Raw genomic sequence first — 26557 nt, 5'->3', positions numbered from 1 at the left:
TACAGACTTCTAACTTGTATAAAATGGCAGTGCTTGCTTGAATGGCAGAACATTTGAATATAACACTCACTTCCCTGATCATTTGTCAGGAGATTCTCAAAAATATGTGAGTACATTACAATAAACTGGAACTGCTATTTTTACAGAATTAACACGCTGTCAGAATGAAACATAGTTGTGCACTTTTAACAATTTTATCATACACAAAGCATCTAATCTTGACTGTTGTGATGAAGTTCTGTCAAAACTGAAATCTAACAGACTTTTTAGTTAAGTTGGTCCAACAGTCCCTGTTAAAATATTCATCTGTAGAGTATAAGAAGCTGCCTATCAAAATGTTTCTCGAACTCTGTTTAAACTGTGCTTTACCTTGAGTGATTTGTTTGTTCAGATCATTTCTTTAGTCCATTTACTTAAATTTTTGTTGGAAATCTAGTTGTGTAGCAGTGACAGACACATTACAGCTTAAGACTTTCACATACAGATGTTTTTACATCATTCGGAAGAGTCTTAACTGCAAAACTAAGCCAGTTTCAATTGGTAAGGCAGTAGTTTACAGTGAAGATGCAACCTTGTCTGCCTAGATGTATTTATCTTATGGCATGTATTAGATAATATGATTACTTGGTAAAGAAAATTTTGTGTTGTTAAAGACAATATTTTCAACAAAATAAGCGTTCAGCATGGGAAAGTTTTTGAAGAAATTAATATTGTTGGATTCTAGCTCATGATTTAGTACCATGTTACCCTGTACGGTGCCATGAATGATAATTTGTAAATCTTTATATAGGTTGCTGCATAAGTTTAGCTTTTTTGTTTTGCATGTTGGTATACTGGTTGCCATGGATTTATTTATTGATTATCATTTTTTATTTGTAGTTCACTGTTATTATTTGAAGTGACATATTGTCATTTGGAGATAGTAAGTGCTGTGGGTGCTATAAAATGTAGTGGCAAGTGGAGAAATTGGAACATTTCTAACATATTCTTCTGTTTGAGTTCAGTAGGAGGGTGACCATGCTTGCTCGTCATCAGTTGACTCGTGAACAACACCAACTATTCCTGTCCTGTTGACTATTCCTGTCTTGTATCATTATTGGTGATGACAAGTGGTGTCTTTATGCTAACATAAGGAAAAGAAAGGAATGGTTCAGCTCAAACAAATCAGCAACTCCCCGTACAAAGACGTGCTTGCATTCATAATTGATAATGTTGTGCATCTGGCAGGACAGCGGTGGTGCGGTGTACTGTGAATTGCTTCCTGAGGTGTAACTATCACTGCTGACGTTTATTGTCAACAAATGAGATGTCTTTCAGACGCAATCCAAGAACAGTGACCAGGAAGACTGCGTGAAGTAATGCTTTGCCATGATAATGCCCACCTGCATCTGCTAAACAGACAAAAAACACCATACAAGAGTTAGGTGGGGAAGTCACTCTGCACCCACCTTATTCATATGAAGTTGTGCCCTCAGTTTTTTACATTGTCCATGCTCTATAAAACGGCCTTCAAGGCACTTCCTTTCCAGATGAAAATGGCTCGAGAAGTTCTTATCCTCAAAACCACACGATTGCTAGAGTCATGGAATTGAAATTTACCCCAGCATTGGCGGACTGTTGTAAATAGTGAAAGAGAATATATTATTGATAACTAAAGTCTCTATTATGTGTATCTGTTGTGTTTATTAAACATAGAGAAAAATGCTACAAACTTATGCACCAACCTAATATAAGTCCATTTGGTGTCCCTTCTCCATTTTATGTAATATATGAAGATCTGATTGAGTTTGTTAATTCTGTAATCTGGGCTGTTCCTTGAGTTCACAATCAGGCAAATTGGACAACCTTCTTCATATTTCTGGTTGTGATCTTAACTTTGATACCTGAGGATTCATAATCATTTTACATTTCTTCTCACTAGCCGAGACATGTACCATATTGACCCGATTATAAGACGAGGTTTTTTCCCAATTTGTCATTCCAAAAATACAGAGTCATGTTCTATTCGCAGATTAAACTGTTACTGCTGTGGTTAACATTTCTAATCTTGTTTAATAGAGTATACAGAGGTAATGTTACTTTTGCAGGTGAAGCTGTGGGTATTGAGGTCACATGCAGATTTATTTTGAGGAATTTGAAAGGATAGGGCTGGGCAATTGGTCTTGTAACAGGCTCAAGATTTCCCAATATGCCAGAGCGCTCAGTACAGTATCAATGTTGCTGGAACATTCACATGACATTTAACACACGCAGTCACACAGCACTAGTGCAAGGGATACATGAGAAACTATGACCTAGCCACTACAACAATGTATTGCTCTACTTAAAATTTGACTATATTGTGAAACACGGGAGGAAACAGCACCAAATTGTATGTTATCAACTCTTGTTGTATTTTATCGCGTTTGCAATAAAAGGTTGGAATTGAATTATCTGTAAAATTGGATGAATGCTCAACAACAGTTTTCATTTCTGCAGGAGATGGTAAAAGTCTAGATTTGGGTCAGTGGCATACGTATGTGTTTCATGCTACAACATTGTCTACACTCACCATGATGTATGACGAGAACAAAAGGGGGCATGTCAGCTGCTGGTTCTACGCAGCCAATGAGAGAGTGACGGGTAGATGATATTTTTGGAAGCAAGAGACAGTATAACATTATCTTTTCAGAACAGAAGTGAAATCCAATGCGTATTTGGATCAAAAAATCTGTTATCAGGTCCCACCATAACCACAACATCAGAAATGACAACATATCCAGATAAAACTGCCAAATATTTATGACAACAAAGATTTAAATTTAACAGCTGTACTATGAGGAGTGATGATTAAAAATAGTGATACCTCAGATGACAGGATTAATAAGTGAACATATAGAAAAGAAAATGGTTTGCCAAGTAATGTAAACCATTTCTTTTCATTTATTTTATTTCCCCTTATATTATCAGAATGTAGATAAGTCAATAAATGACAATAATTTAGAACAGACATAATGTTAACTTTTTAGGCAGATACCTTATGCCATTGAAACAGTTTTAATTTTGATAGGTCAGAAAATGTTAAAAATAAATTTTTCACAAGAAGCCTCTTGAAGAAAAGGGGTCATTTTATAATCAAGGTCATCTTATACTAGAGTAAATGTGGTACATACACTAAAAACTATGCAGTAAAAAACAGTGAGCAGCTAATAGAAGAAATTAAAAATAACAACACCCCCATTCAGCCCAACTAGTATCATATGATGTACACGTATACACAAATATGCCCATTACACAATCACTCAAAAGTCATCAGGTGAAACATCATAAAACATAAACTATCATTGCTTGAAAGTGTTGAATTCATGGACGCTCTTGACCTAGTACTAAACTACAACTATTTTACATTTAATAATAAAATGTACATGCAACATAAAGGCGGAAAAAAAATCCCTCTTGCAATAAAATCACACTTTATGGATAAAATTATGAACTATGTTGATAATACATTGCTCTGGGTAGGTGGTACACAAATGATTTTAACAACATTCTTGATATACCCAATAAACAGGACAGAAGTGTGAAATTCACTTGTGAATATGAAGCAATCATAGCATCAGCTTCCTCGACTTAAACATCAGTAAAATAAAAATTTACACACCTTCTAATTCCACAGAAAAACATCAGATGACACCAACACACACAGGTCATCTTGCAACCTCACGACACATATACATGCTGCATACAGAGCACTAGTTCACAGAGCCAACAGGATACCATTTGATAAATATGTGAAGCTGAATGAACTCGGTACAATCAAATAAATAGCTGCAGCAAATGGATATGGTGAAACTCTTATTGAGAACCTCACATAGAAAGGAAGAAACAGTAATAAACCAACTGCTACACAGAAAAGGAGAAGAAACCGCTGCCCTTCACAAGCAAAACTCTGCTACAAAACGTTTTCAGACTGCTAAACGTTAACATTGCCTTCACAACACAACACTGGGACACAACATAAACACACAATAACAGGCACCTATAAAATAATATATAATACATGCAAAGCCCTCTATGTAGGCTAAACTGGGAGAGACTCCCAAAAAAGATACAGTGAACAAATAAATGCATACCATATAAACAGTTATAATAAATCAACTATAGCCACACACATTAAGGACAATGGCCTCCCATGATATTGTGAATGATATTCAAGTTTTAGGTAAAAAGGAAAAGGGACACCAAATGAACTTATTAGAAATATTCATTCACGGCACTGCGGGAGTTGCTGCTGTCAGGGAGGAAACTTCACAGTACATTGTGAAGTGTTGTGCTTTGGAGAGAACAGAGTTGATAGTTCAGTTACTCTGTGGTTTAAATAAATTTCCTCATTTTTGTAGTAGTGATTTTTTTTTATTTTGTTGGTTGAAAACTAACAAAAAAGTTTATTGAAACATTCTAGCTGGTGTGCATCATTTGATTAAATGCTAAAGAACTGGAATTTCTATAAAGTGGTGACCATACAAGTGAGTAAAAACAGTAAAATGGACATGTAGAACCGAACAGTATCATCAGCTTGAGACATGACTGTAGGGCCGTTGAGAAAGGAGTCGGCAGCCTTCTGGGACAATTTTCAGAGACAAATCACAGACGTGCAATTTGCTATGTCAGAGTGAGGAGGTGTCTGATGACCAGTCTGTGATAGCATTAGTGGACAAAGTTTGTGCAACATTAAATATCTCACATACAGCGAGTGTTGCGTTAGTTGCTGATGAATTTGAAACATGAGAGGTGGCAGCTATCCAGAGAGGGCAACAGTCAGGTGTAAGTAAGCAGCTGCATGAACTGCAGAGACAGATGTCCTGTTTATTAGAGGACGATAAGAGCTCACCCAGGTGGTACACAAGGAATGACAGTGGGATGAACTGGAGCAGTTTTCAGCTGCAGGTCTGTTGGTATCACAGGCAAAATGGCAACGGAGCTGTGAGATGCATGGCACCACGCACCTACCCAAATGGCATTGGCAGCCAGCAGTGGGCACAGTGGGCTGCAAGACTTGACAGAAGCTCTTATAGCAAGGAAGTGAGTAACTTATCTTGCAAAGGCAATGAGGTGGTCATGAGCAGGGTGAAGCACCATGCTGGCCGCAAACCATGCAAGTGAATTGGTATCTTCAGGGTGGAGCACTGCCAAACTGTCACCTGTACAACAAGTGTACACTGCATAGTGCACCATATTCAAACAACACTGAGACAGTCGCTGTCGCAGGACCATGGAAGTTAACAACAGACTGTTTTGTAATAGTGAAGGCGGAGTTCGAAGACTTGCTGCAAATGGGCGTGTTACACAGGTCCGACAACTGGTGGACCTCACCATTGCATTTGGTGAAGAAAAAGTGTGGTATGTGGAGTACTAGTGGTGTCTGTGGGGGACTTCAAACCAGTACAGTCCCAGATCACTACCCGATGCCCAGTATCAGGGATTCTACCAACTTAATGGCAGGGATGACAACATTTGGTGTAATTGACTGCAAAAAGGCAGACCATCAGATTTGATTGCAAAAGATCACATACCAAAGACAGTGGTGATAAAACCTTTCAGTTTATTTGAATACATGCAGATGCCTTTTGATCTGAAGAATGCAGCGCAGATACGGCAGTGGTTTATCGAGGTACTATGAGAATTACAGATGATATATTAGTATTCTTGAAGTTGGCACGATTGCATGAACACCACCTTAAGGCTGTAGTCGAGCGCATAAATAAACACCGTGTTGTGATTAATGAGATAAAATTTATACTCTGGTGGCACCAAGTAACATGTTTTGTCAGGATTATCTGTTCTGGAATAATGACTGCAGTGTGCCAGGAAATATTTTATATGTGCAGTTACACAGCTATGATCTATCTTATTGGCTGAGATATGTTTTCCACAGTTATCTGTGACTGAAAGAACTTCCTTTTTTTATATACAATAGTAAATTTGACCCAAGATGATGTGTAATATACCAAGAAAATACGTATTGCAAACGTAATATTTTCCTCATTGAGGATTATAGTTGTAGGTGTAAGATTTTGATGTTCCACTGCCATCACTGCGATGGGATCTAATAGCTCTGTTTACTTTCACTCAACCCTAAAGATAAATGTTCTGTTTCAAATAATCCCCCAGTTTCCAAAATGAATAGCGTACAATTTTACTTCGTTCATTAGGAAATTTCTCAGGACACTGTGTGGGGCAATGGCAATCAAAATATTTTAGCAGGTACCTTCCATTCCGACTGATACTTTTCACCACTGTTTTGCAAATGTTCTTAATATTCTTCTTTCGGTTATGTTTGTGACTTCTCCACTTTCTTCCACTTCCATCATTTTTAGTTAGCTTAGACTGTGAATTTATGTTGGGATATTATACAACTGGTGAACATGCTCCTTCAGATACCAAAACAAATAAAAACAAAGTAAGCTTGGTACAGAACTCAATACCTAACAGTAATGATATTTATGAAGTAATAAAATGCAATTATTAATTTATGAGAATGCAATGGAAGCAGATTATTATAATCATGCACATACCATCAGTAGAATCACAAGCAAAATCTCTACTTCTTGCACTGCAAACTTTACGCTTACTGCTACTGAGTTTGCAAAGAGTATCTGTAAAAAATATAAATTGTGTAAGGTTTAATTCAAGCCTCAGTTGTACAATCAGTTTTGAAGTGCTCTCCTAAATGACAACAACAAAATAAATAAGTGACATGATACACTTGAAATCAGTTTTTTGGTGTATAAAACATAACCTCAAAATGAACAAAGCTGTGTTTTCATTCTATGAAGTAATAAAACTAATAATAATTTTGGTTGACTTACCTAGGACCGAAACAGATGATGTGTTAGACAGTGAATTAGGAACATAATCTTCTTTGGTAGACATGCTATTGAACACACAAAATGCACAAAAAGAATGGGCTTGGTTCACTATGGCAATGAGAGTTTCTTATAGCCCGCTTCACATAGGATGGCGCTTCCATGCATAGAGGCAGAGCGATAGGAAGCCGTGGAGGGGATAAGGTTTGCGAATGCGTGGCAGTGGCAGAGAGCGGGCAAACAAAGTCTGTGTTGTCGAACTGTGTTGCTGTGGACAACAATCATGTTCATTTGCCTTTGGTACATTCTATTATATGTTCAAATCTCTGAGGGAGTAATACATTTTAAAACTGATTTTAATCATTCGTCTACATGAGAGAAATCTTACTTGTGAGTCTTGAGGTTGTGTACACTGCTCCACAGCAATTTACTGTGTGACATCAGAAGGTGAGAACAGCTGATACAGCTTTGTGAAGACGTTAGGAACAATTTTTCTCAAATCAATTGTCTAATGACAAGACCATTGGAAATAGTTGCAATAATTGCCATTTATTGTGATTTGGACTGTATTATAATGAAAACTGTTATACATGGCAAAATAAACTCAAACCGAAATCATTATATCTGTTTGACATCTGGTTCTGCCTCATATAATTTTTTAAATCTATGTAACGCATATATGTAGGTGTGTTTCACTGCTGTTCAATGTAAATCACTATGCATGAAAAAGAATTACTGGTAGCAAACACTAGTGGAAAAGACTATCTTAAAAATTGTCAGTATGTTGTCATATTTTTCAGTGTCAACAGGCATTATAAGTTTAAACTAACTCATTCTACATTACAGTGGGAGAATGTATTTATGATCCATTGAACAAGCTAACAATTAACCATCTTCTGTGAAAAGCTCGATGGAATGCTGACCGATAATGTCGAGAACCACCAATATTGCGACAGGTAACCCTTTCATTTTAAGGCATTTTCCAATTCGCGCCATGAAAATGATAGGGGTTTACGTGTCGAAATATGCGAGCTTTTGACGAATTTGTCCAGCCGCCTTCTCACAAGTAATACAACAGGCTGGGAAAAGCTTAACTTCCCCTTGAACAATGTGTTGAACGTTATGGTCTGAATGCTTCTCAGGCTATATATTCCTAATCAATAAAAGTTAGGAAGTTCTAATGTACAGTGTATGCAATTGATATGTTGTCAAAAATGTTTTTAAACCATGAGTCTTTTAAAACCAAGAAAGATCATTACTTTACTTTGTTTCAAAGTTTAATCATAATACCATCTGCTATCTGAGTCCATGTCCGAACCATGTGATTCTAAATTTAGGATGATACGTTCAAGGCTTCTATGAATCTTCACCTCCATGTGGAAGTCTTATTTTCGAAACTTTTCAGCATGACACACACAGTGTGCCCACACTGAAGTGGGATTTGTGTGTTGCTTCATGCCCAAGCCTTTCAGTGTGTGTTATCTTGGATGTTTTTTTCCATCCACGTAGCTTGTAACCTGTGCGCAGATTAATTCTATCAGATTATTCTGACAGTAATATGTGGATAAACTCAAAACTGTGTGACCACATTCTCATGCAAGAAAGTCAAATTTGTACATTCTGTCACATGACTTTTATAAATTAACGAGCTGCAAGAGTTCACCATGAGTCTGGCTAATATTGTCCAGAATATTTTTATTTTTCTGCCAGAGCTCAATATCCCCTCTCCTTGTGCTCTGTAACATCTTAATGATAACTGGCATGGTAATTATAATGACCGACTTCTAAGCTAGAAGTTGCAAGAATTGTTCAGTGAATCACTTCTTGAAAGTGACAGTGTTCATTTTCGAATGGTGGTCACTACTGATTTTTTTTTTGTTTTTTTTTTAACTAAATACAAGTTTACTCTCGGGAAACAAATCAGAAGAAGAGCCAGCATGCAGAATAAGTATCTGAGAACCTTTTCCTAAGGGAACATTAAAACTGCCAGTACCATCACTCATTTTCCAGCAGGTATTCATGGAATGATTCAGATCCACGTATATTTCATCAAGGTAACACACTGTGGAACTAGCTCCTCCTCTTGTATTGTGCATCTTTATAATGGACATGCTTTGTGCTGCTTCTATGTAACTTCTGTCAATTAAAAACTCTCTTCTTAACATGCTTAAAACCACTGTATTTTAAAATTCTCTACATTGATGAAGCATTACCCTACTCAGGCATAATTGTAACAAGTTTTTGTGATGTTTGGAATTCCCTTCTTATATACATTTCAAACACGGAGCGCTTTAAAACGTAGTTGTCAAAACCATATATTTGTGTTACAGGTTTCTTACAATTTTGATGATTTTCAGGTGACATGAAAACAAATTTTCCTGAGATTTCTACAGCTCTGACATTTTTGTTTGCTATTCTTTGTACAGTTCTCTTGCCGATATGTGCTTCTGCAGTTCATTCTTGAGTCTCCAAAATGTCAAAAATAGAAGTATTGCTTTCAGACTCACATTTGAAGAAGTTATAAATGTGGTATATAAACCTCCTCGACTGCTTGTGAAGCACTCCCTGTTCTGCACTCATAGGCAGCACACCGCGCTTGGTACACGTGGTGCTTGGCGACCACAGCACAGCTACGACACCTGAGGATGGGCTTGTAAAAGTCCGAAACCGATCCTGTGAAAATAAAGTAATTTACAACTGAAGCAGTATTTTCAACCTCTGCTTGTGAATCATCTACATCTACATCTACATGATTACTCTGCAATTCACAATTAAGTGCCTGGAAGGGTGTTGATAGAACCCATTCAAACTATTTCTGTACTGTTTCCCCCCCTCGAACAGCGCCCAGGAAACACAAATGCTTTTATCTTTCCTTGTGAGCTCTAATTTCTCTTATTTTATTATGATTAACATTCCTCCTTATGTAGGTGGACGCCAACAAAGTATTTTCACACTATGAGGAGAAAGTTGGCAACGGAAAGTTCATGAGAAAATCCTGCCACAACAAAAAACGCCTTTGTTTTGATTATTGCCACCCCAATTCGCGTATCATATCCGCGACAGTCTCTCCCATATTTTGTGAAAATACAAAACGAACTGCTCTTCTCTGAACTTTTTCAATCAATTCTATCTGCTGACACCAATACTTGAGAAGAGGGCAGAAAAGCATAGTGTAAGTAGTCTCTTTATTAGACCTGTTGCATTTTCTAAGTGTTCCACCAATAAATCACAGTCTTTGGTTTGCTTTCCACACAACGTTATCCATATGATAGTTGCATTTTAAGTTCTTCGTAGTTGTAATCACGAAGTATTTAGTTGAATTTACAGCCTTTAGAATCGTCTGTTTTATCCTGTAAACCAAATTAAGCGGATTCCTTTTAGTACTTATGTGGATGACTTCAGCCTTTTCATTATTTAGAGTCAATTGCCACTCTTCTCACCATACAGATATCTTGTCTTAGTAGTTTTCTAATTTGTTTTGATCTCTATTGACTTTATAAGATGGTAAATCACAGCATCATCTGCAAACAGTTTGAGAGGGCTGCTCAGATTTTCTCCTAAACCATTTACTGGATTGGGTAGAGAGAAGCACCTGTAACACTTTCTTGCAAACACAAGGTATCACTTCTATCACACTCGATAATTTTCCTTCGATTACTACATACAGTGATTTTTCTTTCAGGAAATCATGAAACCAGTCACATGACTAGTACGATACTTCATAGGCATGCAATCTAATTAAAGTTGCTTGTGAGGAACTTCACGTTTATTGCTGTCACATGACATTTTCGTTTAAAAATCACACCAAGATGTCAAGATGTTTTGATACACATTCACAGCTATACTGCTACAAGAAAGTAACATTGACATATGAGTAAATAATTTGGTCGCTCTGTGAATGAAACTGCATTGTCGCAAAATATGGCAACAGCGCACTATCCCCTGAACTTAGCTCACAAACAGATTTCCCACACTGTATCCTCTCACACTCCTAACCTCTCACTACCCCCAAGAATACGCTACAAAGGAGCATGCCCCTATTCACAAAATACCATCCCCACTGTAGTGACTGAACCATATCCTTCACCGGGTCTTTGACTATCTGTCATGCATGGAAATTATTCCCACTCCTCCTAGAGTGGTATTCTGCTGCCCACCTGACCTATATGATATCTTGGTCAGTCCCTGTGCCACAACCAGCCTTGTCCCTTTTTACACAGATTTTATGCTCATGGAAGACCCACATGAGAGACCTGTCCAAATTGTCCACCTAGCACATCTACTCTAGTTCAGTCATGGGCTTATCCGATCCTGTAAGAGGCAGGGCCTCCTACAAAAGTAGCCATGTCAGATACCAACTCTGCTGCAATTTTGCACAGCATTTTACATTGACTTGACTACCAACTGACAAGCCACTCGAACAAATGGCTCCACTAAACTGTGGCCGTGTGCAGAGTTGACCGCCTGATGGCAGAATACACTGTTGAGAATGACAAGCTCGATTCCGACAGCCGCTTTACAACTCAGGCCATCTGGATTCTTTCCCCTGCCACCAACTTTTTGTAACTGCATACTTGGGAGCTATCTTTGGAACACATCCTTCATTCCTGTAATCCTCTTGGCTTCAATCTCAGCTAACCCCCAGCACCTGCACTCTCTTCCCCATGGTCTCCTCTTCCACAATTCTGTCACCACTTTCCAACCCAAGCTCCTGTACCGTCATCAGTACGCACTGAACTGTGCACCTACTGCCTCCCTCTGATCTTTCAGCCACTCTTCACTAACTTTCCCTCTTGCTCCCCGCCTCCATTTTCTTCCCTTGTCCTCTCAACTCAACATAACTCTACATCACCCAGTCTACGTGCCAAATCACGGTATCGACAAATTTGTGTGTGCGTGTGTGTGCGTGTGTTTGTGTTTTCCCTAGCTTGGAAAAGAATTCGTATGAAAGCTAATGAAGTTTGCTTGCTGTTGTCTTTACTCCTAAATTATATACATTGTGCCAGAACTTTCCATACCATATTAAGCAAAGGTCATTTGATAGATCACTGATAACCCTTATTTCAGATTCTTCCTCAGCTGAAGTATCAGAAAACTATTTCTAGGGATGCTCAGACTAGTTTAGATGATACTGTATCTCCGGGCTGATTACTCCTTCAGTTCTGAATGCCCCACTGACCTGATGAAAGCTAATGATAGCTGTAACTTTGACATATATATTTATTTTCTTTGGACTCTTCGAGATGACTAGAACAAATGTCCACCCTTCTCAGCCAAATTGGACATGAGGTCTGTATGTGTGTACTGTGCATATGCTTTTCAATAAACCAAGCTTTTCACTATTTTTGTATGATATTGTGGTCACAGTTCAGTTGTACTGCAAACTCACTGATAAGCGTGATATGTCTGCCTGTGGAAATTTACATATCTATTTGCTCATTATTAGTGACCGGAAAATGTAGCATCTATCTTTGGCAAAATTCACATCTGCTTTTGCAAAATTCACATCTATTTTTGTCAAAATTCATATTTATTTTCTTTGTTTGTAAATGATTTGATGCACAAATTTGAAAGGTTGTCACGTTATGTGAGTGTAGACAAGCAAATTATTAGTTCTTTGAAATTGACTATTAAAAAAAGTGCTCATTGGAAACTTTTTGACTGGAATGTTTGCGTTTGCAAAAACTTCAACACATTTTTCTTCTGAAATGGCCTTTGTTTTCTTCATTTTGCTGTATTCAAGCTTTCAAAAATAATTGTTCAGTTAAAAGACAGCAGCATTTTCCCTCCAGTTAAGTGAGAGCGTCTCCAATATAAGTTTGGTCCGTATCACAGTTTTCCTCTTTCAGCTACGTAGTAACACCTTCATCATTAATTCCTTCTCCTCCTGGAAGGTTGTGGAACATACAAAGTAATTGATAATTCTGAATTGACTGGCTTATTACTGTCACCCACTACTGGATCCAACTTGACATCAATGGATGGCCACAATTTTCTCCAGCTCTTCACCATGGTAGCACTCTCCGCTTTGTCCCATGTTTTGGCTGCTTGGAAAACAACATCACGTATGTTAGTTGCTTTCCATGCTTTCGGCATTGTCTCGATAGTGTCGTTTTCACTTTTGTTCAGCAAGGAGATGAGAAGTGAATGTCGATAATGACGTTTAATTTATTCCGAAATTCCCTGGTCCATGGGTTGAATTAGGGCTGTCACATTGGGTGGCAGAAAGAGTGCTTGCATATCATGGGACTTCAGAGAAACATCTTGAGGATGACTGGGAGCATTGTCAGTTATAAGGATAGCTTTCAGTGGAAGCTTTTTCTTCTTTAGCTCTTTTCTCATTGCTGGTACAAACGTTTCATGGAACCACCGAGAGAATATTTGTCTGTCCATCCACACTTTCTTCTGAGTGCAATACTGCACTGGTAGAGTTTATGTCAGTGTGTTGAAAACAACTTGGATGTTGGGATTTTCCAATCACCATAAGCGGTAGTCTATAACTCCCATTTGCATTAGAACATGCCATTAATGTTACGCACTGTTTCTGTTACTTGTAACCACGAGCTTCCTTCTCGTTCTTGGCATCTAATGTTTTTCAAGGAAGCATTACTTGTTTTTAGTTTTATTTTTCACTGGAGTTATTTGTGTATCACCTGTTCATGCATTTGTTACATTCTTAACATTAGTTTTATGTCTATCTTGTTATAGTACTTACCAGAGTTCTGACACCCACTGCTCTTTGACCATTTGTATAATTATCAATAACTGTGTAAGACTGAATGATAATCCCTCACTCAAAATTAGACATGGTTTTCCAAGTGTTCTTCAACATTCAAGTTATTGTCAGTAGTGATGTAAGCATGTAACACACAATCTATTTGCAGGATAAAATATTTCTCAAAAACAATAAAAAATATAGTAGGGGCTATTGCAACAAATGAGAGTTCAGGATGTGGAGACACCTGAATGCGTAACAGTCACTAGGGCGTAGCAGCATAGTTGGACTGCCATAGGACGAGGCATGTTTTCTGAAATGGAAGCCAAATTCACAGCTGTGGTTTGGTGCTAGTAAAGCTCGCTGTGCCAGAGCAGGATATAGTTTCTGAGAAAAAGGTGACCAAATCTGTGTTTATCGCATAGCAAATGCTGGTAAGTAGCATCACATTCTAAAGAGCAGCATGCCAGCATCCAAACTGACATATAAGCTTGGCAGTAACCAGCATCAGCATTAGAGAGCTTGGGTAGTCCCGCAGAATAGTCATGTGATTTCTTGTGATGGGTGAGTTGCTGTGTACAGTGCCTTCTCACCAGATAGGTTACAACTACACCAGGTGGTGTATCATTGGTGAATTTATAGGATACTACCAACAGCTATGCTCTTTACAAACATTCAGAATGGATTAAGTTTGTTTGGTGATTTTTTATATGAGGAGTGGTGTAATAGAACTCCAGAACTAGAAAGAGCTGGATTAAATTTTATTGTACGTTCATGCATATAGAAAGAAGCTTGTAACACAACTTACATGACAAAACTTCGTTTCACTTCCATAGTGCATACAGGAGGTCTGTGGCATAACCTATGAAGCTTTGGAATGATCTGTCCAAGAGACGTTTTCTGCAGTTCCATTGGAAGATGATATGTGAAAATTTTTAATGAACTTTCAGATTATTAGAATTGTGTCTTTATTTCATTGTATTTGTGACTGGAATAAGTAACTAGTTTCTTTCAGTTCCTGTATTGTGCAACTACTGTCTAATTTGGAAGAAGCAGTTGCACAGTTTGTCTTATTCATCTTGACTGCAAGCATCAGTGACTAGTTTCCTATATGTCTTTCTAAAACCTATGCTCTGATTGTTTCTGTGGTATATTTAATTGGACATGTCAATTCAGTTGATTGAAAAATTACCTAGAATTGAAATGACATATAAATGAAACAACAATCAGATCATTATTCACAGAAAAAGTGTCTACTTACTAACAGCAGCAGGGAGAGATACATAGGAAAATATCCCCTGCATGACTTCTTGTTTGTACTGTCTGTGCTGCTGTCTATTATGAATGTGATGCTATGTAGTTACTTTTATAAAGTGAGGCTGCTTCTTTTTCCTTCAGGACACCCTGTACGCAGAGCCAGCTGAAGAAGTATCACTAGAAAGACATTGTGAATACAAGTATCTATTTAATTTCCGGGGAGTTGCAGCCAGTTTTCGATTGAAACATCTCTTCTTATGTAAGAGTTTAGTGTTTCATGTTGGTGACAACTGGATTGAGTTCTTTTACCCAGCTCTGAAGCCGTGGGTACATTATATACCAGTTAGTAGTACAGCATCAAGAGAAGATATCAGGTGAGTGCTGTTTCATATCTTTCCTTTTATTCAGTTTATTCACATTCAACACTTTCTGGATGTGTGCCACCTCTAATTGACATAAACAGAACATTAAATTTCAACCTTGAATGTAAGTGTGTGTTCGTGGCTGTGAAGTGTGGGTGCTGTCATTTTGCTCTTAGGGTCCTTAAGATTGTGTATTCATACACATTTCTATCATGTCACTGTTCATATGGAAGCTGTTGTACTCCTTGGCTGCATTAGATTGTTACAAAGTGTTGTGAAAACATTACTCAGATTATTTCTTTCACTAGAATGTTCTTCTGTTGAGAGGGTTATTGATGATTTTGTTGATAATGTTGAATAGTCAGTTGCAGTGGATGAGCTATTTTAGTCACAATGATGACCTGTGGTCTATACAGTATTGTGGCTAGGTGTTAAATTTTCACAATGTTTGACCCTGTCATCACATTGTTTTATCATAGAAAATAACAGTTCCTCATAATAGGCTATCTGACAAGAAAAGTGAAGCACCCAGAAAGGGAACAGGAAATGAAATGAACTGAAATGAAACTCCACAGGTTGAGAGAATATGACAGTATGAGCCCACTTATCGGTATTACATTACATCCCCTTTGCCCTAGATGTGTGGACTGCTTTGGTTAGCATGTCATAAAACTGTTGTATCCTCTCCTGCTGCGAGTTGGCCCACAACTGTTGTAGCTGATCCTCGATATTTGGCACTGAGATGAAGTTTACACCTGAGGTCGTCACATGTGTGTCCTATTTGGGACAGATCTGGAGATCTTGCTGGTGTCCTATTTGGGACAGATCTGGAAATCTTACTGGCAATGGGATAGCCTCAGCATCATGCAGACAGTTCATAGAGTCATGTGACATGTGTAGACAAGCATTGTTGTGTTGAAAAAATGGTACCACTATACTGTCACACACAGGACACCTTTGATCTGCCATTGTGCCATTAGAGTTACCTCAATAACTACCAGTTGTGAGTCATACCTGATTGCTCCTCACACTGTGATGCCAGGAGTAACATCACCGTGTCTTTCCAAAGTGTTGGAAGAGTGGCACCTCTCCCCAGGTTTCCGCCATACTCATTGACGGTGGTCGTCCGGAGAAGTGCAGAACTGTGATTCGTCGCTGAACAAAATGCAACTCTGTGCGTCGTCAGTTGTTACTTCCTGGTCACAGCACCATACCGAAAACAGCAGTTTGTGTTGTAATGTTAACAGCAGTCTACATACGGGATGGTAATTCCCTAGTCCAGGTGCTGTTAGTCTGACCAATGATGGAGAATGACACGGAATGTTGCAGGGAGTCCATTACTAGTTCTCAGAAGGCAAGTGCACTTATGAAGGGGTTACAAACTTCGATATTGCAAGATTTGACGAACCAGCCAAATTGAGATCAACAATGAGGCTCCTGTCAGACACTTTCGTGTGCTGATAAAGCTGTCTCACATTTGTATGCAGCATCTCCCTGTCCTTTGTAGTGATCACTCAACATCTGATACTGTTTGGCATATCCCTTGCCAGGCACAGTGAAAACACAGCCCAGGTAAAAATGCAGAATAAATTAATTGAAATGCACATAAACAAAAACTCCTCCTTCCAGTATTTTTTTTTTACAATAACTGTTTGTAGTAGCTCTTGGTAATCGCTGATTTTACACAAGTTCATATGCAGGCAGATGGCCCTAATAATGGACAAAATTAAAGTCTGAGTTCACTATGAAGTGGAACAGCTACAGTGAAGACAATGGCACCAGCTAATACCAATGTCTTCTGCAATCTCCAGGTGTATAGGTCACTTCATGGCAATGTCTGAGGTATCACTGGCAGCTCCACATTCGTCAGTGACCTTTTCCTTAGCGAAAGCTCTGATTGATGGACTGCTATTGTGGCCACTGCCTGGCCCAGAAAATTCAAAGAAAAAGAGTTGTTAGATAGCTGAGACTGCCATTCCATGGTTGCGTACTAACATAAATACTGTTGTTGCACACGGATACGGCACAACCTGTTATTGGGTGTATGATGAGATGCAGAAAAATAGTGCCTTTAATCACAGCGCTGTGGCTGTGGAAAGTGTGCTATGCTGGCAATGGACCGGAGACCTCTCTTGGTGGCTGCCTGGGACTCAGGGAACACCAGGTTGGCACATTGCTGTTGTCCAGAACATTTACCAACATACGAAGCGACCACAAATTGGTGTGTGTGTGTGTGTGTGTGTGTGTGTGTGTGTGTGTGTGTGTGTGTGTGTGTGTTTGTCATCTTGTACGAAGGACACAGCACTGTTCACACCCTTCATACACCTTATCATGCCTGGTAACAAGTCTAATGCAATCTGGTGGGTGTTCTACCTGTCCTAGAGAATTGCAACTCTTAATAATTTACATGCACACTAATTGCATGTCCATGTACAAACATAAGTTGGCATTTGGCCGTTTTTAGTTGGTGCTTCACCTTCCCTTTTTTTCAGGCCATGTATAAACCTTCCAGCTGTACTTTCAAACACAGGGATAATATACAGTATAATATTGTTTATTTGGGCATGAAGTAAGTGCTTTGTTTTAATACTTTAATGTGTGATCTGTAATGAACTAACATACAGTATAATGATTAATCGGGAAGTAAGTTTCCTTGTGCTGTAAATAGAAAGAAAACATTATGGCCTGGAAACATTTATTTTAAGAGATGTTGACATACTTTTGTGTACTTATCTCGGTAACAGAAAATGATCATACTACAGTAACGACTTGTGTACTTATGTGCCATATAAGTCTGTCACCTAGGCTTCACACTGGCTTTTCATAACTGAGAAAATGTTGATGGACAGTACTTTCTGCAGTTCTTAGAACAGATGGAAACTGCTGGTAGCAACATATGCACAGTGAAATTTTGACAAAACAGTGCGTCAGGTGGAGAGGAGGTGGGGGAAGTTGGGGTAGGAATAAGATTGTAGCAGGTATTGCTGTGAATTTAATTCACATGGAACTAGAATGAAAATAAATTGTCCCTTGCAAAAGCAATCTGGACTTCTTTTGCTACTATCAGGAGAGACTCATGTCCTGTACTTTAAAAATCATTTGTTAAAACTTTTAAGCTGCTACTGTAATTATTTTATGGTCGAGCTTCAGAACCTTCCTGGCTTATTTGTAGCTTTCATATTTGCCTTTTTAAAGGCAATCTTGGAGGGTTTGTTATTAAACTATGAAAGACCTTAGCATTGTAGCAAATGAGGAAGTCCAGGCAGTCATTAATGTTGAAGCATTTCAACTTTTAGATAATCAACTTGTGCAGGTTAATTAGTGTTGCACAGACAGGGGGCTTTCTGCATATAGTCCGGTTCCAGGTCCAGATCAATAGTGATGTTGGAGAACTCTGGAGAACTGGGAATGCCAGGTGCCTATCACCTGGGATGTTGTCTTGGAACGGGATACCACATCTGCTGTTGTTGATCATTGGGCTGGGCGAGATGGGGTGTTCTCCTTAAAAGATGTCACTGCGGTCACTGCTTCTTCTTCTTCATCTTCTTGTACCAATGGACACTGTAGCTGATACAGCAAAGAGACAATGAGGGTGTCCATGCAAGAGTTCTACCGGGCTTCTATAGTGGATCGGTGTTGCTCGGTAAGAGAATAAAAAGAAAGCAGTCAAGACTCGATAGGTGTGGATGTCAAACAGTTTTTCCATCAGTGTTTCAAATGTTCTCACAAAACATTCAGCCATGCCATTAGACACAGAGTGAAATAGCGGCGCGGTAATAGTTTGATTCCATTCTGGGTGCAAAACAACTGAAAACTGGTGAATGGAAACTGTGATGTATTATTGCTGATAAGCTCTTTGGGCTCCTTCCATAGAAAAAACAGTGGTGAGGCCTTAGTGATATTCCCCTTTGTGATTTGTTACATTTTTATGACTTATGGGAAATGAGAATACACATCTATTAAAATTGACCACGTGATCCTGTGGAATGTCACCACAAAAACTGTATGCACTCGTTCCCACAGTCAGTTAAGTTTAAGCGATGGCTGGTAGGTTTAGGGTTGTGCTGGTTGTGCCTCTGACAAGTTTGGCAATGTTGAACCACAAGCCTATTTATCTTTATTAATCTGTGGCCAGTACACGTCACCGGGCCAGATACTTCCTTCTGGACTGATGCAGGAGCTGCAATATATGAGAGCACAGGGCTTCCTGAATCACTCCTTGACCTTGGCAATCATCTTGATTTGACAAAAGGATAACTTTGAAAAGACGAAGGCCACAGTATCGCAAAAAGCGATGAGGAAGCTCCTCAAAGACTGCTGAAAGAAGGGCCTGTGGCCAGTCATTAGTATGAACTGCCAAACCTGTCTCGAGAGTGGATCATTACGTGTGGCTGCTGCAGCGTCTCTGGAAATTCTTCCACTGACTTTCCCAATTGTGAATCATTGTGAAAACAAACAGTTATCTTGTTCATCAAATTCCTCATCAGCATCCATAAATAGCCGTAAGAGCATGTCCCCTGGGCCAGTGTACGATCGTGAGTGGAATAGTGGTAATTTGATAAGAAAAGTACCCAGAATTATAAACTCTGAGTTATCTGTTCAGACAACTTTGGTTTAGGGTCAAATGCAGACAGTAGTAGCTTATGATCTGTGACCAGATGAAATTGGGCCATACAGAAAAATTCTGAATTTCTGGATACTTAAAATAATTGCCAATGTCTCCTTCTCTATCTGCAAATAATTTTATTATACCATCATGAGTGTCTTAGGGGTGAACCTGAAAGTAGTTCCAAACCATTTGGATACTTATGCGATAGACTGGCCCTGTCATTTGTGGCCACCAAGAGAGGTAAATGAGGCTGACATAAAATCACGTAAGGAGCAGTTTAGAGACATTGCTTCAGCTTAAACGGTGCTCGGGGACAGTCTGCAGACCTCTGGGAAGGGGCCCCTTGTTTCCACAATAGATTAAAAACAGATGGGCCTTCATTGCAGTTTCAGGAATAAATTTAGCATAATATCTAACCTTGCCCATAAAAACCAGCAGGTCCTTTACATTTTTTGGTGTAGGAATATGGGAAATTGCTTACACATTCTCTGACATCCATTGAAGGCCATCCTCGCTAACGATATATCCTATTTACTGTACTGGACTCCTGACAGGAGGACTGTTTCTGTAAGTTATACTTTAACCCAGCTTGCAAAAGAAAGGAAAGTACTCACAGTAGACTTGACATATGCTGCTCCTGAATCCGTCCTGTGACCGCAATATTATCCAGATATGTGACACATTGTAGAATGCTTAACAGTAATTTGTTCTAAAATTTCTGAAATATTGCTGGAAATTCTAGCTATCCCAAAAGATAACTTGTTGTAGTGATAGATGCATTATGGAGTATTTAATACCAGAATTGCCATGGAAGACTCACTCAAAGGAAGTTGAAAAAAAGGTTCCGATAGATTGATTTTAGAGAAATGCTGACCCCTGCCAATTTTGACAATAATTTACCAAGATGTGGAAGGGGTATGAGCTCACAGTCAGATGAGTGTTTACCATATTTTTTGAAGTCCCCACAAAGACGTAATGCATAACATTGTTTGTTATCAATGGAAGTCATTCCCAGGCCTGTTGAAAATGAGACCATAACAAATACATAAAAAAATCCATTTCTGCATATGGAATAGTATTCTGAATTACTTGGACTGACTGTTGTATAGAAAACCCAAAGGCTGTATATCCATCCAGGTCAAAAATATTTTCCACTGAGCATTATGCTACTCCAGAAAAAGGTAGGGTGTAGTTCCTTGTCTATACTTTTAATTCCAGAACTACCTAGCATAGTATTGGAATTTCACGATGAGTGTAAGCCCACAGCATAGTTGATACTGAATTTAAAGGTGGAGATCCCAGTTGGAGAGACATAGACTGATTAATACACTCCTGGAAATTGAAATAAGAACACCGTGAATTCATTGTCCCAGGAAGGGGAAACTTTATTGACACATTCCTGGGGTCAGATACATCACATGATCACACTGACAGAACCACAGGCACATAGACACAGGCAACAGAGCATGCACAATGTCGGCACTAGTACAGTGTATATCCACCTTTCGCAGCAATGCAGGCTGCTATTCTCCCATGGAGACGATCGTAGAGATGCTGGATGTAGTCCTGTGGAACGGCTTGCCATGCCATTTCCACCTGGCGCCTCAGTTGGACCAGCGTTCGTGCTGGACGTGCAGACCGCGTGAGACGACGCTTCATCCAGTCCCAAACATGCTCAATGGGGGACAGATCCGGAGATCTTGCTGGCCAGGATAGTTGACTTACACCTTCTAGAGCACGTTGGGTGGCACGGGATACATGCGGACGTGCATTGTCCTGTTGGAACAGCAAGTTCCCTTGCCGGTCTAGGAATGGTAGAACGATGGGTTCGATGACGGTTTGGATGTACCGTGCACTATTCAGTGTCCCCTCGACGATCACCAGTGGTGTACGGCCAGTGTAGGAGATCGCTCCCCACACCATGATGCCGGGTGTTGGCCCTGTGTGCCTCGGTCGTATGCAGTCCTGATTGTGGCGCTCACCTGCACGGCGCCAAACACGCGTACGACCATCATTGGCACCAAGGCAGAAGCGACTCTCATCGCTGAAGACGACACGTCTCCATTCGTCCCTCCATTCACGCCTGTCGCGACACCACTGGAGGCGGGCTGCACGATGTTGGGGCGTGAGCGGAAGACGGCCTAACGGTGTGCGGGACCGTAGCCCAGCTTCATGGAGACGGTTGTGAATGTTCCTCGCCGATACCCCATGAGCAACAGTGTCCCTAATTTGCTGGGAAGTGCCGGTGCGGTCCCCTACAGCACTGCGTAGGATCCTACGGTCTTGGCGTGCATCCGTGCGTCGCTGCGGTCCGGTCCCAGGTCGACGGGCACGTGCACCTTCCGCTGACCACTGGCGGCAACATTGATGTACTGTGGAGACCTCACGCCCCACATGTTGAGCAATTCGGCGGTACGTCCACCCGGCCTCCTGCATGCCCACTATACGCCCTCGCTCAAAGTCCGTCAACTGCACATACGGTTCACGTCCACGCTGTCGCGGCATGCTACCAGTGTTAAAGACTGCGATGGAGCTCCATATGCCACGGCAAACTGGCTGACACTGACGGCGGCGGTGCACAAATGCTGCGCAGCTAGCGCCATTCGACGGCCAACACCGCGGTTCCTGGTGTGTCCGCTGTGCCGTGCGTGTGATCATTGCTTGTACAGCCCTCTCGCAGTGTCCGGAGCAAGTATGGTGGGTCTGAGACACTGGTGTCAATGTGTTCTTTTTTCCATTTCCAAGAGTGTAATTAAGACCCAGGTCCTTGTATAAAAAAGGAATAAAATGGTAATACTAGGAACCATCGCTCACAGCATAAGATGGCATGGTGCTATACTTGACTCTGTGATGTCATTTATTTGCATCAGTGCACTCGATTGCCACCATGGGCCCAATGACCGAGGGAAGAATACTGCTGATAGACACCATTAGAATGTGAATAACTACATATAACATGTATAGAAAAACAATTTGGACAACTGGGCAGTCCATAAAATTATATTGAGGCCAGGTGGAAAAACAGTTATGATGGTGGATTTGACTCCCATTCACCTGAATGAATTGACTCCTGTTCAGTTGAATGCAGCCACTCCACTGGACTGATTGATATTTTTGCAGTTTCACCATCAGACAGACTAGGTCATTTCGCAGTTGCTGATCAAAATGACAGTTCTGACATCTCACAGTTCATGGAAATGGAAGCCTGGGTTGTTTGAGATATTTTGAAAGCCCTAGCAATAAATGAAACTTTTTCTAAAGAAGGATCTGACAGCTGTAACACCTGAGCACATACTTCACTGACTAGTGGTAGTGTAAGCACCATGTCATGTATTAATGATTCTGCATATGGATAGTCCACAAGAACATGTAAAATTGCATTGCATTTTCTACTCGGCCCTTGTATGCCTGTGATCCTTGATGCGTAATTGTCTTACATTTCCAAACAATGTTGAAGGAACTCTTTAAACTTCAAACGAGTGGCCATCACAAGTACATTTTGTATCAAAATGTTCACTTAAAAGTAAACAAATAGTGCTGAGGCACAGCACTGAAGGGTCAGATAAAGGGTCTAGTTTTGTCACAGATGATAGAACTGGGGGATTGTAGATAATAGAAATGCTCACTGTTGCTCAGAGCACTTAATGTCACTTGCCTGGAAATGAAGTGCTAAACATTTTTTTGGTACTCTTCCCAGTCCTCTTGACCTTAATTAAACGGCTGGAAAGCCAGGATTGCTGGAAGTGATTGTAGGTGTGATGGATCCATCAGCTTCTACATGAGCTTGTGCTGCTGCTCAAGTTGTTATTTCCAGAACTCAAAACACAGCTTATCCATCGTGGTTGAATGATTCGACAAAACAGGCTGACAGGTCATATTCTGGCATGGGATGCATCACAGTTCAAGAAAATCCTTGTTGCCACTTTTGTAAATCTGTTTAATCAAAAATACAGTTTTTATTACGCACAAATTATTTACAAATAAACCACAGAAAATAGCAGGTTTGACTTTTTGGAAATACACAAAAATGAAAAACTTCTGGAGGTGGATACTTCTTAGCCAATGCAGTACTCTGGAATGTCAACAATTTATGGGAATACAACCTGGTGACATCATCTACAACCACCAATATTTTGATAGGTGCATGCACTGCAATTTTAAAGGCCTAACTGCCACAAGTAAGCGCTGTGCAAGGGAATTTAAAACCTAAGTTTGCAAAGATGAGCAATGTCAGAAGTTATCGATAGTGAATTAGTAATTTACGGGTGAAGTAACATTAATTCTATCCCTCTGTTTTTTTTTTTTTTTGACAAGGGAGGGAGCAGGATTCCATGCAGAGTTTAAACAAAAGCCATCATTTGTATTTAATAGGTTACTTGTTAATTTCATTTCCTTAATAACACTATCCCAGTAGCTGAAAGTGCGTGCCAGAATCTCCGTGTTGTTATATTTCATAGGATGACCTGTGCCAAGACACTGTTCTGCAATAGTGGATTTGCTCGGCTGTTGTAAGTGTAAGTGATTCTCAGTACACTGGTTCTCCACAGTCCTGATAGTCTGACCAATATGTGATATGCCACAGCTGCAAGGAATACAGTAGACACCAACCTTATGCAACCCAAGATCATCCTTTATTGAACCTAAAAGAACCCTGTTCTCAGATGCTAATGAAAAATACATTTCACATCAAATTTCCACAAAATACAAGCAGTCCTGTTCAAAATGCTCCTTGTGTAATGCAAAAAGACTTCACTATAATCATTCTGATGAAAGGCTTCTTTAAGATGGTCCAACTCAGCTGACAAACTCTCAGGGTCTGAGAGGGACATGAGCCCTGTGAACTGAGGTTTGAAGCACTCCTTTACACTGAGCTGGACAACAATTGGCAGCCTGTAAATACAAGTCAGTGTGAGTAGACTTCCTATAAATGGCATGTCCCCATGTATCAACAGCCTCCCTTCTGACCAACGCATCAAGGAAGGGAAGACAGCCGTCCTTTCCCACCTCCATTGTGAAACAGATATTCTGGTTCAAATTCTGTGCTGTGAGGCCAAACAATAAAAGTATAGTCTACATATCTGGGGGGGAACCATGCAGCTTTCAAAGCTGCCGACACAATCTGTCTGCTCGTAGTACTAGTCATTCAATATAAATGAAATGGAAGTGAACACATGTCAAAATAGGTTCGTTAATTCAACACCAAACCTAACCTCAATCAACCATAATGAATCAAACACAGGAACTTGAGTGAAGACAAAGACCATGACAAAATTTACTGGAACGTCAGAGTCATTCAAACAAATACCCTCTAATTTGTATGTCTTTGCAGGGCCTCATATCTGTCTTTGTATGACATTCGCTAATTCTCATACAATTGTCATCTGCAATCAGTTTACCTGACATAACTTCTGAAGTACTATACATACAGTGAAGGTCTTACTACTCATAGCTGGCATAAAATTTTGTGTTGAAAAGTGTCTGCAGACTTTTTTTTTTTTTTTTTTTTTTTTTTTTTTTTTTTTTTTTTTTTTTTTTTGTAGGGCTATTGGCTGTATTTGTAACCCTTGTGTTCATAACAATATTATGAAAAGCATAGGTTGCTACTCACCATATAGAAGAAATGTGCACAGCAAAAAGAATGCTATACATTTCCGCTTTTGGCCAAAGGCCTTCTTTTGAAAGAGAAAAACCACATACATTCACACAAGCATTACTCACACACTCATGACCACTGCCTCAGGGTCATATGTCTTGGGGGTAAGTAGGAGGCATGGGTCAGGAAGGGGAAATTAGAGCAGGATAGAGGTGGGGGTGGGGGTGTATTGTTGCTTGTGGGAGCTTGTAGAGACATGATGGGGACAGGGTAGCACTGCTAGGTGCAGTAGGGAGGTATGGAAACAGTGGAGGGGGGGGGGAGGGGGGGAGTAAAAAAGAGAGAAGCGGGGAAGGGAATAAGACTAGTCAGTATGCTGGTGGAACAGATGTCTGTGTAGTGTTGGAGTGGGAGCAGGGGAAGGGATAGGCAGGTGTAGGATTAGGGACTAGTGAATGTTGAGGCCTTGGGGTTATGGGAATGTAGGATATGTTATAGGGAGAGTTCCCACCTGCGTAAATGAGAAAGCTGCTGTTGGTAGGAAGCATCCAGATGTCGCTGGCTGTGAAGCAGTCACTGAAGTGCAGCACATCATGTTTGGTGGCACGTGTGGCAACTGGGTGGTCGAGCTGTGTCTTGGCCACAGTTTGTTGATGGCCATTCAAGCAGACAGACAGCTTGTTAGTTGTCATGCCAATGTAAATTGCAACACAGTGGTTGCAGCTAAGTTTGTGAATTGCATGGCTGCTTTCACAAGTAGCCCTGCATTCGATGGGGTACAGGATGCCTGTTAACAGACTGGAAAAGGTGGTGGTGGTGGTGGTGGTGGTGGTGGTGGTGGTGGTGGTGGTGGGAGCATGTGTGGGACAAGACTTGCAGCAAGGTCTGTTGCAGGGATATGAACCAAGAGGCAAGACATGGGGAGCAGGGGTGGAGTAAGGATGAACTAGGAAATTGTGTAGGTTCGGTGGCCAGTGGAATACCTTTGTGACTGGGATAAGAAGGGTAGTGGGTAGGATATTCCTCGTTTCACGACACAATGAGAGGTAGTAGAAACCTTGCTGGATAATGTGATTCAATTGCTCCAGTCCTGGGTGGTACTGAGTCATGAGAGGAGTGCTCGTTTGTGGACAGACGGAGGTGATAGGTGACTTGAGAGCGAAGGCACATCAGATC

The 26557-nt window shown here is 40.2% G+C and overlaps 1 protein-coding gene across 1 annotated transcript in view; it reads left to right on the top strand.

Annotated features, from left to right (window-relative positions):
• LOC126249769 (O-glucosyltransferase rumi homolog) overlaps window positions 1-26557 on the top strand; it is a 175369-nt gene that overhangs the window by 65514 nt on the left and 83298 nt on the right. The window contains exon 5 of the mRNA XM_049951456.1: window positions 14959-15191. Coding sequence (XP_049807413.1) covers window positions 14959-15191 — 233 coding nt within the window. The remainder of the gene's footprint in view (window positions 1-14958; window positions 15192-26557) is intronic.

Source organism: Schistocerca nitens, chromosome 3 (assembly GCF_023898315.1).
Source record: "Schistocerca nitens isolate TAMUIC-IGC-003100 chromosome 3, iqSchNite1.1, whole genome shotgun sequence".
Lineage (NCBI taxonomy): Eukaryota > Metazoa > Arthropoda > Insecta > Orthoptera > Acrididae > Schistocerca > Schistocerca nitens.
The sequence above is the reverse complement of the archived record's forward strand: the minus strand, read 5'-3'. Positions and strand labels throughout refer to the sequence as shown.